Consider the following 15,349-nt stretch of genomic DNA (forward strand, 5'->3'; position numbering starts at 1 on the left):
CGCAATGAGAAGCCTGCGCACTGCAAGGAAGAGTAGCCCCCACTCGCCACAACTACAGAAAGCCTGCACGCAGCAACAAAGACCCAACACAGCCACAAAAAAAAAAAAAAAAAAAAAAGGTAACTATAAAAACATTAGTTCAAAAAAAAAAAAAAGATAGAAGCTGATTTAAGACTTTCAACAAACTAAGGGTAGGCGTCCCTCTGGGCCTGCACGGTCAGAATGTTAGCACAGGAGAGGCAGTGAGGATGAAGGGGCTGGAAGGCAAGGCCCCACGAAGGCTGCACGGCAGGGATGGGCTGTTTCCCCAAGTGGGGATCTGTGGGTGGGACAGACTCCCTTAGGGGTCTCAGTCTCCCCACCTGACCCAAGGCAAGGGTGGCACCTACCTCATGGGTTGGCTGCAGGGGTCATGAAGAACAAGCATTGGAACTACAGGAGACCGATTCATGGGTATAGAACTTTCTCACCCTCCAGCTGTTCAGCAAAGTGGCGGACCACCGCCCTCCTCTCCCAGCCCTGGAGTGTCTGAGGAAGAGCAATGTACATGTCTGAGAACCTGCAGGTGTCAGACCCAGGGCTGGATGCCAGGTGTGAGCCCCCTTCTCTGGAAGGTTCCCTGGGAGGCAGCCCAGGGAGTCCTCATTGTCCTGCAGGGAGCTCTCCTAGGTGCTAACACTTCTGTGGAACTGGCAGCTGAGCCCTCTGCTCTGGGCATTTCTTCAAACCAGCCTGTGCTGGGTGCCGGCACCATGGACAGGGGTCAGATTCAGATCCCCCGAGGGGCTCCCAGGTGTGTGGGAGAGATGCGCCAAGCAGAGAGGTCTAACAGCCAGAGCCTGGAAGGATGGAAGCACAGTGGACGTGGGGTCCACGGCCCGGCCAGGCGAAACAGGCAAGGCTTCCTGGGTGAGGATGAGGTGCTCTTATCCAGGTGAAGAAAGGTATCAGCAGGTCCACACGGGGGGGCAGCTGGAGGCTGAGAACTGGGAGCAGGTCAGCCCAGTTGAGTGTTGACAGAGTGGAAAGCAGGGCGGGTGGGTAGGGCTTCTGCCCATTTTATGTGTAAAGTATCTCTCAGCTTTCTTACCCACCCAGCCCTGCTCTTTCCTCTTCTACACCACTGCCTCCTCGCTGCCACAGCTGTGCTGGACCTGTCACCTCTTGCGTAGACCGTGGCACAAGCCATCCAACTGGTCCCCCTGCCCCCGTCTCTGCCCCCTCCCACCCACCTTCTCTCTTCTTAACGCATCTCTCAAGTGCCTGTCACTCCCACCTCCTTCCATTGGCTTGCCTGGCCGGCCCAGCGCCAGGCCTGTGTGCATTTCCACAAGCACATCCGCTCCTCCCCGGGGCCACTCTCTACAGTGCCTGCCCACGTGCACAGCGCGTCCCTCAATCTTCAAGGTTCTCTCTGCTTTCTTGACCCCCTAGGCAGGGTTGGCCCCCACTCTGTCCCCACACCTCCCTGTTGTCGTCTGTAATAGCTAACATCCCATTAATTTATATTTATAGCTTCTCCAATAAGTGTGAGTTCCTTGAGGGCAGGGCAGGCCCACGTAGGGTTCAATGCCCTGACGCTGGTGCGCAGCAGAGACTCCAGCCCACAGCGGGCATCGGTTTTTTTTTTTTTTTTTTTTTTTTTCGGTACGCGGGCCTCTCACTGTTGTGGCCTCTCCCGTTGCGGAGCACAGGCTCTGGATGCGCAGGCTCAGCGGCAATGGCTCACCGGCCTAGCCGCTCCGCGGCATTTGGGATCTTCCCAGACCGGGGCACGAACCCGTATCCCCTGCATCGGCAGGAGGACTCTCAACCACTGTGCCACCAGGGAAGCCCGGTATCACTTTTTGAAGGAATGAACAGAGTGAATAAAAAGTCTGTCTTGGTGTTTCTGAAGGGGAGATGCTTGAACCAGCCCTGGCAGAAAACGCAGGACTCACTGAGCTTAACATAAGCTGGAATCATCTGTGAGGACCAGGAACTGTAGCCTTCGCCAGGGGACTGGAGGTATGAGGCCTCGCCCAGTAAGCCCCTCCGGCCTGTCCTTTGGGGGCAGGTCTCCCAAGCGCCAGCCCCCCATCTTTCACAGCTCTTCAGAAATGAGCCTTGGATCTTTTCAGCAGAGCTCAAAGAATGTTTTTTCAGGTGATTTGCATTTTCCTGGCTCTACTTAAGAACGACAACGTGTGGTCTCCCTGTGCCCACTCTCATGTCAGTAAGTGAGGGGTCCACAGCTGAATGTCACACACCTTCTGAGACATCACAGACACGCGGCCGGTGGGGACACTGTGCAATCCAGTGACACATGCTCACCGCTGGGCAGATGCAGATGCTTCCCTGAGATGACAGCCTTGCACCCTGGGATCCCAGCACACAATCTCAAACACCCTGCCTGCTCCCTTGGCTCTTGTGGTTCGTAGGCCTTGGGAGTGGGTAGCACAGGCGCCTGTGATGCTTCCGGTGGCAGCTGCCTCTGTGGGACCCTCCTCAGGGAACGGCAGCCGCTGCCTTGCCCTCTGACAGGGCTGACCTGGGGTCCTGCCCCACAAGGTGACAGATCAGGCTCTGTGTCCCCAGGGCACCCATGAGCTCCCACCGTCCTCCCCATCACATTTCCCTGGGTATGTTTCATCCAATAGCCCTTCACTGGGGTGCCTTCTGGGCCCTGGGCTGCGCTGTGCCTCGGGGGCCCTGCCCTTGAGAGGTCCCCACTCGGGCGGGGAGCTTGATCACTGTGTCTCTGGGGCCTGCTGCCCGAGGAAGATGGCCCAGTCCTGAGACTCATTTGCATCCACACTCACCCTCTGTGCTTGCTTCTCGTCTTTCCACTCTGCCAGTCACCATCGTCCAAGACCCAGGGCTCTCTTCTGGAACCTCTGTGGTCTTCTGCTCTCTGTCCATGCTCTTTGCTCCTCGGGCCTCCTGGGCTCGGAGGCTGGGGACTGGCTTCCTCCACCTTCACATGTGGTCCCATGGGGTTGCTGCTTTGTATCCCAGGCAAACATCTTCCTGAAGGTCTTGGACATCTGGTATAATGGCTGTGGGGATCCTGGAGCCTCCACACTGGGGGAGGGGCTCAAGACCAACATGTTGGAGGACGTCTACCTGAGATGAGCACGGGGTGCCTCGCCCCTGCCTCCAGGCCCACGGCCACCCAGGGACTGGGGCTCATCTTGCTGCTGTTTACCACTTCGTGCCCAAACCTGCCACACGTACTAATGGTGGGCCTGCAGCCACAGCCCAGCTCCGTCCTTCTCACTCAAGTTCCTCCTTTGTAAGTTGGGACTCGTAATGCCTACTACGAGGCCAGGGGCTGGGAAGTGCAAACGCGTAAGGCATCTTCAGCAGAGCCTGGTGCTGGGGTGGGTGGGGTGTGTGCTCCACACGAGTTTTCTCCGTTTCAGGAGGAGTAGTCTGCTCTGCTCAGCACACGGCTGCTGACGGGGCCTGCCATGGGTGGGCTGCTCCTCCAGGCCCTGGCAGGGTCCCAGGCCCCCTGGGAAAACCAGAGCAGGAGCCACAGCCCAGAGGGAAGGGAAGAGGCAGAGGCCAGACAGGTCATGGGCTACTGTGGCTGAGCCTCACACCAGGGCTACTGGAATGAGCTGGGCCTGCCTGCCATTGGCAGGGACATGTGCTCCATCCTGCCCACTTTTCCTCCTTATGGAAGGAGCCATGGCCAGAGGAGAGATGCTGAAATTCAAGGCCAAGCTGGGGTCTAAGTTAGAGGGACGTGGGGCTGACTGTGGAGACAGAGTGGCCGAGAGCGGTGCTGAGGCCTGGAGTTTGTGCCCATCAGGAGCAGGAAGAGGTGGGGAGGGAGCTGGGTGGCTGTCATGGGGATAGGTACGGGGTGCCAGCTGGGGCAGGATGCATGGGAGCACCTGCTGAGTGCTGAGGGCCAGGGAGCAGCAGCTGGTGCGGGAGGTGGGGGGAATAACACTCTAGGTGTGTTTGCTGGGCAATCTCCCTGAACACCGGAGCCTCCGATGAAGCTTTTACACACTGACATGCCCAGGGCCCCCGGCGTGTGCGTGAAGCTGGACCTGAGGGCTGCACCAGCAGCTCCAGCCAAGACCCTGGGGGCAACCTGGCTCTGCACAGTTGTTTGCAAGGCAGTACCATGCACACGCCTTTCTGTTGCAGCAACAACCGCATCTCTGCAGTGGAAGCCCTGAGCCTGGGCCTGCAGGTCAACCAGACACTAAGGATTCCTGTTGTGAGTGCTAGCCTGATGGGGGAGGCCCCGGCACAGACCTGCCTGTGCCTGTCCACACAGATCCCTGTCCCACTACATCTCCTCACCCCAGTGGCAGTGGGTACGTGGGCCCCAGAGCCCAGGTGGGGTAGGGGGCCCCCTGACTTCCTCCTGCAACTACTTCTTCCCCTCGTCATTCACTCATCCATCTCTGGCCTGACCCAAGAACTCCTTCAGACTCCTCCCCCTCCATCCTTCCCTCCCAGCTGCCCCTCCCTCTCAGCCCACTGGAGTTGTGCTCTGCTGAAGATGGCCGGAGCCACCTGGCTTCCCCTCACCTTCCCCTGCTCTTCCCCTGGCCTTGCTGGAACCCAGGGGCCACCCAGGTGTTCTGTCTCCAGTGGGGAGGGTGTGGCTGATCACTGAGAGCAGAGAACAGAGAAGGGAGGGAGGAGTAGGCCTACAAAGACCACTGTACCAGCAGTTCTGGGGACATCCAGCCCTGCGCGGCCCTCAGCTGGCACAGGAGCCCCCAGCAGCAGCCCCTTCCCCAGCCTGAGGCTCACTCCTCTCCTAGACCCGGCTGAAACCCAGACCTCTCTCTAAGCTCTGGGTCCCCATTTCCAGCCACCTGCTGGACCATCCCCCAGATGGGAATAGGCACGTTGGATTCTGGGAGTCGAACCTGAACGTGTCGTCCCCCTGAAGGGCTGCCTCTAGGTGGGGGCTCCTTCCCACTGAGTCAGAAGCTGGGGCCCCGGCACAGACCTGCCTGGGGCCCAGTGCTGAACCCTCCCTTTCCACATCCTCTCTCCATCTCAACTCCTGCAGAACAGTGTGGGGAGGAGGGGGGAACAGGGCTGCCTGCTCCTCCTTCTCACCTCCTCCTATTCACCATCTTGGCCCTTTCTTCCCACCTGCTTCCAGGTGTTCTTTCTATACCAGAAACATGCCCCTGCTTTAAATCTGTTGGGCACTCCCCTCTGGACAAATCCAAGCTTAGCGTGTCATTCACAGCACGTGGGCTCGGGGCTCTGCCAGCAGACCCCCCACCCCCCGCCTTGAGGCACATCATTCTCAGCCCAAGCTGCTTGCAATTCTCCTACCACACAGTGCAATTTCTCAGCCCTGCTTTGATCCTGTGGCTCTTCTTACTGAAATGCCCAGCTCCACCTACCTCACCTGTAAAGCTCAGCTCGGGGGTTTTATCCCCTGCCCATCCTTTATCTCCCAGGGAGGGCTGGTGCACCCGGTCTCATGGCACTCTTCACATTATACTTTTATGTTTCCTTTCCTCTCCTCCCTACACCGGTGAGCTCTTTAAGGGTGGGGTGTGTCTTGTGTGTCTATGTCTTTGGCTCCCAGCACAGAGTGGGCGAAGGGCGGGGGCTCAGTCAGTGTCCACTCCCTTCCTTTCTTCCCCGACTCCAGCCTCACCAAGGGCATCATGTCTGAGGGAGGTGCCTTCTGAACTGAGGGAGCGGGGCCGCCCAGAGCCACATCAACAAAGATGAGGGATCCCTCCTACCTCCCTGGGCTCATCGTCTCTCACCTGTGTGTTTCTCAGGTGTCCAGGAATTCCATGCGAAGTGAAGGCTGCTTTGGTGTTCTCAAGTCTGTCCGGGCTAATCCACTGTCTGCCCTAGAGCTGCTGGATTTTTCTGTAAGAACTTCTCATAAACCTCATCTCTGATCCTCCCAACAGCCCTAGGAGGTATAATTTTCCCCATTTTAGAGGAAAAAAAGTGGGGATTAGAGAAAGAGTGCCCAGCGCAGATACACGGCGTGGCCACATCCAAGTTCAACCTGCATCATGATGCCACTCGGACTCGCCTCCCACCCCCGTGTGGGGTATCACGGTGGTCTCATCTCAGACCCCTGCCTGGGTTCTTCATTGGCTGAGAGAGAATAGGTGGCTTAGGGGGCACAATGCTCACTGCTCACCAATGTTTGGATTTGCAGGTTCAGCTCTTGCAAGGCGGCCCGTCTCCCTGTCCAGTACTGGCTGCAGGTGGATCCTAGTGCTGGAAGATTCACCTGGGGAACTGCACAGGAGATGAGAACCCCTTTTCACTCAATTTTGCCTTTTTAATATAGAAAAAATGTCATTCTTTTCTAAGGTGGTTAAACATTAAGGAAAGAATCCCCAAATACAAATTATGAAAAGAGTCTAGTCACAAATCACTGCTTATTCTACCTCTGATTTTTTTCAACCCAGGCCTGAGTCAAAGCCTTTCCAGAGATGTGTTTACAGTTTCAATCCTTCAGGCTTGGGACAACTAATGTCCTAATAAGCTTCTTTGATACCTTGGGTACATAAGTAAAGCAGTCAAGTTCTCAGAAAGTGATAACGTACAGCCTTGTAATGGGTTTCTCCTCAGGATATCCATGTGAACAGAGATTGATGACCTCACCAGCTCAGTGAAGGTCATTCTTCCAGGGCTTTCCATAAAGACGGCTGCCCACAGAGTGGAGTACAAAAAAGAATTCCTGCCTGTCTTCAGACCGTCTGAATGACTGTGTTGTGTGGTTTCCTCATCTCTCCCATCGGCCACTTCAACTTTGAGATGCCTTTCAACACATGAGTCTGCACCGAGTCCCCATGTCAACTGGGTGGTAAGTCCTACGGAGCCGGCCTTCATAGTGACTCAGACACCGGTACTAATCGGGGCCTTCCTTTGCTCTCACTCATTCGTGTAACACGAACTTGTATTATATGTTGCACACTGAGCTGGGCATGGGGTCAAAGATGCCCAAACAAGACCCTGCCCTGGAGACCTTTGGACACAATTAAAATATAAGGTGGTCTGCAACTAGCATTCTCAAAGTCAACTTGGGAGAAGGCAAATGGACACAGCTCTTTTGGAAGGCAATTCATCATCATGCGCCGAGAGCCTTAAAACTGCCTGTCCTGCGATCCAAAGTTCTGACTAATCTGCTCCACAGAAATCACCAAAGATGCATGGAAAACCGATGCCCAAAGATGCACATGAAAATGTTGTTTATAATATGAAAATTGGAAATAATCTAATGCCCAATAATAGGGGATTGGTTAACTACAATTTGGAATTCTGTAAACATTAAAAGTCAAGTGTTCAAAGAGTTCAAAGAACATTTAACAACTTGTGAAAATGCACATGATTGATGTTAAGTGAGAAAATCAGGATAAAAAAAAAAATCACATGGTTTGTCTGGCAGCTCCTCAAAAGGTTAAACATGGAGTTGGCCATATGACCCAGCAATTCCACTTCTAGAGAAATGAAAACATATGTACACACAAAACATCTGAACCATCTGAACACAGATGTTCATTGCAGCATTGTTCATAATATCCACAAAATGCAAATACCCACCAAATGATGAGTGGATAAACAAAATGTGGTATACCTATACAATGGAATATTATTTGGCAATAAAAAGGGATGAAATCTGGGGTGATGGAAATGTTCTAAAATTGATTAAGGTAATGGTTGCACAACTCCATTGACATACTAAAAGTATTTGAATTGTATACTTTAAACAAGTGAATGGTATGGTATATGAACCGTGTCTCATAAAGTTGTTTAAGAGAAAAAGGAATGAGGGACTTCCCTGGCGGTCCAGTAGTTAAGACTCCGAGCTCCCAATGTAGGGAGCCCAGGTTCAATCCCTGGTTGGGGAACTAAGATCCTACATGCCGCATGGCACCACCTGAAAAAAAAAAATAAAAGAGAAAGAGAGAAAAAGTAATGAAGTACTGACACATGTGACAACATGGATGAACCTTGGAAACATTATGCTACGTGAAAGAAGTTAATCATAAAAGACCACATACTGTACGACTCCATTCATATGAAACGTCCAGAATAGGCAAATATACAGAGACAGAAAGAAGATGATAGGTTGCCTAGGGCTGGGAGAAGGGAGGAATTGGGGATTGACAGCTAAAGGGTATGGGTGTCTTTGGGGGATAAAAATGTTCTAAAACTGATAGTGATGGTGGTTGCACAACTCTGTGAATACATTAAAAAACCAATGAATTGTGCACCACTTTAAATGGGTGATGGCTGATATGTGGATTATATCTCAGGAAAGCTATTAATAAATACGTGTTACTTTTACAATCAGAAAAATAAATCATACTTAAGAAATGGCCAGTGGCACAAGCTACAAGTCAGCTGCACGCGCTACGGCCTGAAGGAGGGCACTCCCATCCCCAGGATGAGGCCCTAATGCCCTGAGACCGTGTTCGGAGCCAGGAGGTGACTGAAGGTAAAGGCCCCCGATCCTGCGAGATAAGCGCCCCTGAAGCCTGCTCTCCCCGCCCACGCGGGGCCGCTCCGGACGGCGACCCTCCAGCCTCCCAAGTGGTGAGACGACCTCGCGGTTTGAGCGCGGGCCCGGACCAGGGGCAGCAGGACCGGACCAGTGGCGGCGGGACCCTCTCCTGCTTCCCCAGAAGACCCTGCCTTACTCCAGCCTGTCATTACGCGACTGCCCGCGCCCTCCAGACAGGATACCGAGCGCAGCCCAGCCCGGCACCTCCCTCCCGGCCCCGCCCTGCGGGCTCCCTGTGGCAGCCCCCCACCCCCACCCCCAGCGGACAACAGCCAAGTTTGGCTGCGGCTACGTAGACAAGGTCAGGCCTCCTGGAAGCCGCCTAGCTGGCGTAGACAGAACAGGAAACCGGAGCGCCACTCCCACCAGAAGGCCAAGGTCTCGAGCAAACACCCACCTGCGCTCTTCCTTCGGTGACCCTGCAGCCTTCCCGCCAAATCCACGTCCAATCAGAATGCGCCACACCCTGGGAGTCGCGTGCTGGCCAATCGGGAGCGGGATTCCGGACCTTGGCCCGCTCGGCGCGGCAGCAGCAGTTGGGCGGCTGCAGCCGTTAAAGTCGGAGTGCGGTGGTGGCTCTCACCATGGTACAGCCAGGCGGGCGGGAGGCCTGAAGGCCGTGTCCCGGGCAGAGGGGTGGGGGCCGGGTCTGAAAGGATGCCCGAGGAGCCTCTTGTGGGCGTCCGCCCCCCGACCGCGCGGCCAGAGCAGAGGCTGAAAAGGAGAAACTGCGAAGGCGGCGTTCTCGGCCGTGGAGCCACAGTTCCCACGAGTAACAACGTCCGAGTCCGAGAGCTGCGGCAGTCGGGTCCCTGGGCTCAGGGGAGGCGGGCAGTCCAGGCTGCAGTGGTCGGCCCGCCCGGCGCATGGACAGTGGGCACAGCGGGCAGGGCCGGACTCCAGGGGTGGCGGGGGGCCGTGCTGGGGAAGGAGGTAATCTGCTGAGAAGGGGACACAGGACTTGGTCTGGAGGAACTTTCAGAGAGGAAATGGAGCTGAGTACAGAAATAAACTTCAGCAATCCAGGGGAGGGCAGCAGTGTGCTCAGTTTCTGTTGACAGCGAGGAATGACTTCCCCGAGCACTGCAATTCCTTTCATTGTTAGTCAGATGGACGTGGCCTTACAAACCACAGAGCTCCCCAGCCGCATTTTGTAAATGAAGACATTGGGGTATTTCTTCGGATCACAGAGCTGGCTCTGCTCACACTGGGGCTGAGTGAGTAGAATGACACATCAGGCATCCTGTGAAATACAGTGGATCTGGATTCAAAGCGAATAGTGTGCATTTGAAAATGGTGCTGTTGGGTGCATTTCAAAGGACTTCCCGGGGTGCCAATGGAGTCCTCCTCTGGGGGAGTGATTTCGTTGTCACTGGAGATCTTTCCCGAACCGAATGCTTCCCTCTGGGATGATGTTCGGGGATTGCTGCATCAAGCTGGTCTCTCCTGCTCTGAGATTTGGTGCTTGTATAATAGAAAACAGGACTTCAAGTTCTGAGGACTGTAAGTCAGAATTTAGTGTGGGTGGCACACCTCAAATTTCATGTGATCTCCTCTGTGTATCTGTAAGGATGATGTGTCTAAAATCAGACATGTGATTAGGGACTGCAGAGTTACATTCCCGGCAGGAAAGAAATGGTACATTCAAAATAGGTACTCACAGGACAATCTTTAAGAAGATACTATTTATAAAGATACGGGCAGGGTTTAAGGAAACCACCAAAGGACAGTGCAGTATCCCAGCACTTGTGCCATCTGGGAGCCATTAACTCCTAGGCTGGAAGAGGCGAGGGGATGGAGTGCTTATGAGAAGCTCAGAGGGTAGGTTTATGACAAGCACTGACTGCTGACACTCTGTGCCCTCGTAAAGGAACTCAAGCGACCCAAGGCAGCCCGGCAGGGAGGGAGCCAGGGTCAAGCACCCCGACCACACCTTCCTCTAACCTCCAGCTCTTGCTGGTGCTTGACACTGGCTAAAGCAACCAGAAGCCGGGGGCACAGACCACATGGGTCAGCCTCCTTGAGCACAGAGCTGTACAGAGAACAGAGGCTAGACCTAGAGGGGCAGATGAAACACACACAGTGACCACCCATGCTTGGGCCACGGTGGCCTCTGTCCCAGTCCACTTTTCCTTTCCCAACTCTATTACCACTTACCTTATCATTTGGTCAGGACACAATAAAAACTGCTATATTCTTCAGAGAATTACTGTGACTAGCTGTAACATGGAGTTTATTATTGACATTATGTGGGTTGCAAAATTTTAAATAACTGAATTTTTGTATAGTAGCAAACACTTAGGTTCTGGGGCTAATTCTGGCATTCACTATCAGCTAGGGTGGTTCAGAGCAAGCCACTTTTCACAGGGATAAAAGGGTCACATAAGCCTCCTGGAAAAGAAAATAAGGTATGAGAAAGCCCTAGACACTCTGAAGCACATACAAACATTAAATTATATTTTGCCTGCCACACAGTAACGGCTGCCTTCAAGACAAGGGGCCTCACATGTATATTCTGGTTCCCAGTGCCAGTGCATCTCTATCCACGTGGGGCAGGCGGGGGTCCAGATCGGCAATGCCTGCTGGGAGCTATACTGCCTTGAACATGGAATTCAGCCTGACAGCCAGATGCCAAGCAACAAAACAGTCGGCAGTGGGGATGACTCATTCAACACGTTCTTCAGTGAGACCGGGGCTGGCAAGCATGTGCCCAGAGCCATGTTCGTGGACCTGGAGCCCACCGTGGTCGGTAGGTACCCTTAGACTTACAAGGGGAAGCACAGAACCTTTGCTGGGTTCCTCCAGATCAGAAGCCCGAGGTAGTTTCCAAGGGGAGCTGCCAGGAGAGAGCACCTTTCAGTGGCAGCCACCCAGGAGAAACCAGAATGTCACCCTAGAGCCCGTGAGACCCAGGCCACAGAGGGCGCCCGGCAAAAGTCACGCTGATGTCTAGTATGTCAGGGCCATTTCAGCAACGCCCCGGGTGTAGCTGTGGGTGTGAACGAAACATGCACGTGCAGAACCGCCTGTGCGGTGTGAGCACTCCCCCGCCTTTGGGAACTGGCCACACTGGCATTTGTTCCCCGGCTTGACTGGACCTTCCCGGAGCCAGAAACGGCAGATGAGGCATGTGTATCACACGGAGACCTTTTCTGTGAGACGCTGACGCTGCTGGCCTGCGAGGCGCAGCACGTGCCGGTAGAATCGAAGGTTTGCCCGAACCTGGACATCCCGGTGAGTCAGCCACCGTCCTTAGAGTCTCGGGCACGCTGTCCTTTCTGCAGATGAAGTGCGCACGGGGACCTACAGGCAGCTCTTCCACCCGGAGCAGCTGATCACTGGGAAGGAGGACGCGGCCAATAACTACGCCAGAGGCCATTACACCATCGGCAAGGAGATCGTCGATCTGGTCCTGGACCGGATCCGCAAACTGGTGAGAAGGGCCCTGGGAAGGCCTCCTGGACAGGAGGGGAGGCCCGGGATCTCCCCGGGACATCACTTTGGCAAAACCCAGCAGAACCATGAGTGCAGGGTACTCCTTTCCAGTGTGGCCGCAGTGCGTCCACGTCTGTAACTGCTGAGTGTGATGCGTGTTCCCTGTGGATGGCTTGAACCCGTATAGTGAACCTGCAGAGGAAGAGTGTGCCGTGACCGGGGCCCGTGGGGGCCCGTGGGGGTGGTGGCTCGGCTCATGCAGGCGTGGCCTCACGGCCTCTGCTCTCCCGCAGGCGGACCTGTGCACGGGCCTGCAGGGCTTCCTCATCTTCCACAGCTTCGGGGGCGGCACCGGCTCAGGCTTTGTGTCTCTGCTCATGGAGCGGCTCTCGGTGGACTACGGCAAGAAGTCCAAGCTGGAGTTCGCCATCTACCCGGCCCCCCAGGTGTCCACGGCCGTGGTGGAGCCCTACAACTCCATCCTGACCACGCACACGACCCTGGAGCACTCGGACTGTGCCTTCATGGTGGACAACGAGGCCATCTACGACATCTGCCGGCGCAACCTGGACATAGAGCGCCCCACGTACACCAACCGTAACTGTCTGATCGGGCAGATCGTGTCCTCCAACACGGCCTCCCTGCACTTTGACGGCGCCCTCAACGTGGACCTGACGGAGTTCCAGACCAACCTGGTGCCCTACCCCCGCATCCACTTCCCCCTGGCCACATACGCCCTGGTCATCTCTCCCGAGAAGGCCTACCATGAGCAGCTGTCCGTGGCCGAGATCACCAACGCCTGCTTCGAGCCAGCCAACCAGATGGTCAAGTGTGACCCTTGCCACGGCAAGTACATGGCCTGCTGCATGCTGTACAGGGGGGATGTGGTCCCCAAAGACGTCAATGCGGCCATCGCCACCATCAAGACCAAGCGCACCATCCAGTTTGTGGACTGGTGCCCGCCTGGGTTCAAGGTAGGCTGGGCGGTAACGCGTGTTCACCTTTCCGCCCACGGCAGATCCTGGGACGCGGTGCTGCCCCTTTGTGGAGGGTACCCTGTTCCTGGGCAGCTGCACTGCAGGGAGAACAAGTTTAGTAATTAATTTGCTAGGTGCCTTGATCTTTAGCAAGGACTTTATGTACCCTTATTTCTTACAACCAACCTGTAACACTCATGGGCTAATACTACTAATATCTTACAGTTTAGAGACTGCGGCTGAGACAGCTTTTAGTATCTAACAGCCTCAGGGGCAGCGAGTGATGGAGGGAGCTTTCAGGGATGTCTGACCGCAGCATGTCTGTCCTCCACATTTTCCCACTCTTGCACAAGAAGCTTGTCAGGGTCTATGGTATCACTTTGGGTTAGAAATCATGGTTTTTAGATTTCACATTACTTCAGTCACCAGTTGTCACTGCATTTTAGGTAACGTTTATGTTTTTGTAGACAGAATTTTAAATTCATTATGCAGTGTTTTCTGTGGGGCCAAGGGTGGTTCACTGCTGTTACTCCAAACCAGACTCGGAACACTGCCTCGCACACAAAATCACACTGATAATTAGGTGGCTCCTTCAACCGTGTTTAGTGTCACGATGAAACATCTACCCAGAGAAAAGCAACATGTTTCTGGAAGCCAAGTAACATGTTAGACCTACTGTGATCACCAGGCTAAGTGCCTTGCCACGCCTGGGATCGTTAACTCTGCCCCCTCTTCTTCATTAGAAGTCCTTGTTCACAATTGATCTTCCACATTAGAAAAAGTGCTAGAGCCTGCACTCGTGAGCCCTGATGAGTTCCTGAGGTGTTTGGGGAGTTGCACGTTCCAGGGTCATTGCAGATTGAAAATGAAGAGAAGTAGCAGCAATATGTGTGTCATCCTATTCCCATTTGGAAAGGCCAGAGCTTGCCTCTGACTACAGACAAGTTGTTGCACCCACCTGGCCTGTCAGCCCCACTTCAAGACACCCCGACACAGACCATCTCTAAGGGTGTAAGACCGACAGATGCAAAGTGACTCACAGAAAAGAGTAAAGTCTATAACAGGTTTCACCGATCTGGAAATATTCGTTACACCTTCCGTAAGAGGTTTGCAAACCTCAGAGGTTATAGGTGGGAGTTGAAACCTGCCATTCTTGACTTCTCCTTTCAGTCACCTCACCATGACCTTCGGAAGGCAAGGACATCCAAGGCAGCCACAGCTAGGTGGCACTTTGGGGGGGCGCTGTGCCCTGTGCCCAGGCTTTCCCTCCTGGCTGAGTCTCTGTGAGCCAGTGGGGAGGCTGGTCTTGTGGGGAGGTATAAGAAGTCACAGCTTCTGTCCCCACAGAAGATAGTTCTCCCTCAGATGGAGCACGTTGAATTCTCATTGCTCTAAGTACCTTTTCGTCAGTCTGAGTGTGATTTCACCATATGTTCTTTAATAACCATTTGCTCAGGGGTGCACTATTGTCAAGGAGTCTTTCCCATGTTTATGTTTAGTTTTTTCATTATAAAAGTGTGTATGTGGCAAAATATTAAAATGACGCAGAAGGCTGAAAAGCTGAAGTCCTCTTCCCCTTCCAAAGCTTTGTTTGTCCCTCAAGAGATAGTCTGTGCATATTCACATTACACCTCTTGTTATACGGGTGACGTTGACAGAAAGGGGCCAGCGACATGGGCAAAGAACATTCTTTAAAGGTAGGTGACAGACTCCACTCATTGCACACAGATGGCCAAAGAGAAATGGAAGCTGGCAGCACTCCCACTTGGAGGCGCTGGCTGGCCTGACCTTAGCGCTGTGTGAGAGCACCCCTCTATCAAGTCAGAGCCCCCTGTGCCCTTCCCCCTGCTCATCCCAGCTCTTCTGGAGACTGGCTGTGTCCAACTGCTGCTGACTGGTAGCTGCTCACTAGGGCAGGGAGGGGTCACAGCGTCAGCCCTCTCCCCGTTGTTTGTCCTCCTCCAGCATGATGTTCCCTGAGCTGTCAAAGACTCTAGCTGGTGTTTATTACTCTACAGGTATTTTTAAGCATAAATAGAATTCAAGTTGCTTTTCTTTTTACCAAGTATACAGTATACCTTGAACATATTTACATGCCAGGACAGATTTCTCATTCTTTTTCATGATCATACAGTGTTCTACTGTAGGGAGTGTATGATAATTTAACTAGTTTCCACAAAGGACATTTGTTTCCAGTTTTGCCATTTCAGATGGCGCTTCACAAAGTGAAAATATGAAGTCAAAGGATATTAAATGTTGGCATATGTTGGTACAAAACAAAGTATCAATTCCTACAGGGCATAATTTAAAGTGGGTCCACGGCCCCCGTCTTTAAAAACAACCTTCAGGGCTTCCCTGGTGGCGCAGTAGTTGAGAGTCCGCCTGCCGATGCAGGGGACACGGGTTCGTGCCCCGGTCCGGG

At 53.9% G+C, this 15,349-nt stretch overlaps 2 protein-coding genes and 1 pseudogene across 14 annotated transcripts in view; 2 read left to right on the forward strand and 1 right to left on the reverse strand.

The window, feature by feature from the left end:
- LRRC74B (leucine rich repeat containing 74B) overlaps nucleotides 1-8,740 on the forward strand; it is a 13,282-nt gene extending 4,542 nt beyond the window's left edge. The window contains 6 exon segments of the mRNA XM_024120498.3: nucleotides 1,898-2,007; nucleotides 2,998-3,089; nucleotides 4,105-4,219; nucleotides 5,766-5,861; nucleotides 6,580-6,593; nucleotides 6,595-8,740. Coding sequence (XP_023976266.1) covers nucleotides 1,898-2,007; nucleotides 2,998-3,089; nucleotides 4,105-4,219; nucleotides 5,766-5,861; nucleotides 6,580-6,593; nucleotides 6,595-6,715 — 548 coding nt within the window. The 3' untranslated portion in view covers nucleotides 6,716-8,740.
- P2RX6 (purinergic receptor P2X 6) overlaps nucleotides 1-15,349 on the reverse strand; it is a 31,923-nt gene that overhangs the window by 15,478 nt on the left and 1,096 nt on the right. For 4 of the 13 annotated variants that reach the window (XM_028480099.2, XM_028480100.2, XM_028480104.2 and 1 more), the window contains exons 1-4: nucleotides 8,913-11,109; nucleotides 6,143-6,243; nucleotides 5,751-5,905; nucleotides 2,802-3,496 (exon numbers count right to left, since the gene is read on the reverse strand). In XM_028480099.2, the coding sequence (XP_028335900.1) occupies nucleotides 2,802-2,974 (173 nt within the window). In that variant the 5' untranslated portion in view covers nucleotides 2,975-3,496; nucleotides 5,751-5,905; nucleotides 6,143-6,243; nucleotides 8,913-11,109. Of the gene's footprint in view, nucleotides 1-389; nucleotides 1,130-2,801; nucleotides 3,497-5,750; nucleotides 6,244-8,912; nucleotides 11,110-12,714; nucleotides 12,804-15,349 lie in introns of those variants that run through there. The other 9 variants (XM_055080266.1, XM_055080267.1, XM_055080265.1 and 6 more) reach the window with 9 other exon arrangements.
- The window catches only part of LOC102991306 (tubulin alpha chain-like), a 4,096-nt pseudogene continuing 990 nt past the window's right edge, over nucleotides 12,244-15,349 (forward strand).

The sequence above is a fragment of the Physeter macrocephalus genome, chromosome 19 (genome assembly GCF_002837175.3).
Source record: "Physeter macrocephalus isolate SW-GA chromosome 19, ASM283717v5, whole genome shotgun sequence".
Taxonomy (NCBI): Eukaryota; Metazoa; Chordata; class Mammalia; order Artiodactyla; family Physeteridae; genus Physeter; species Physeter macrocephalus.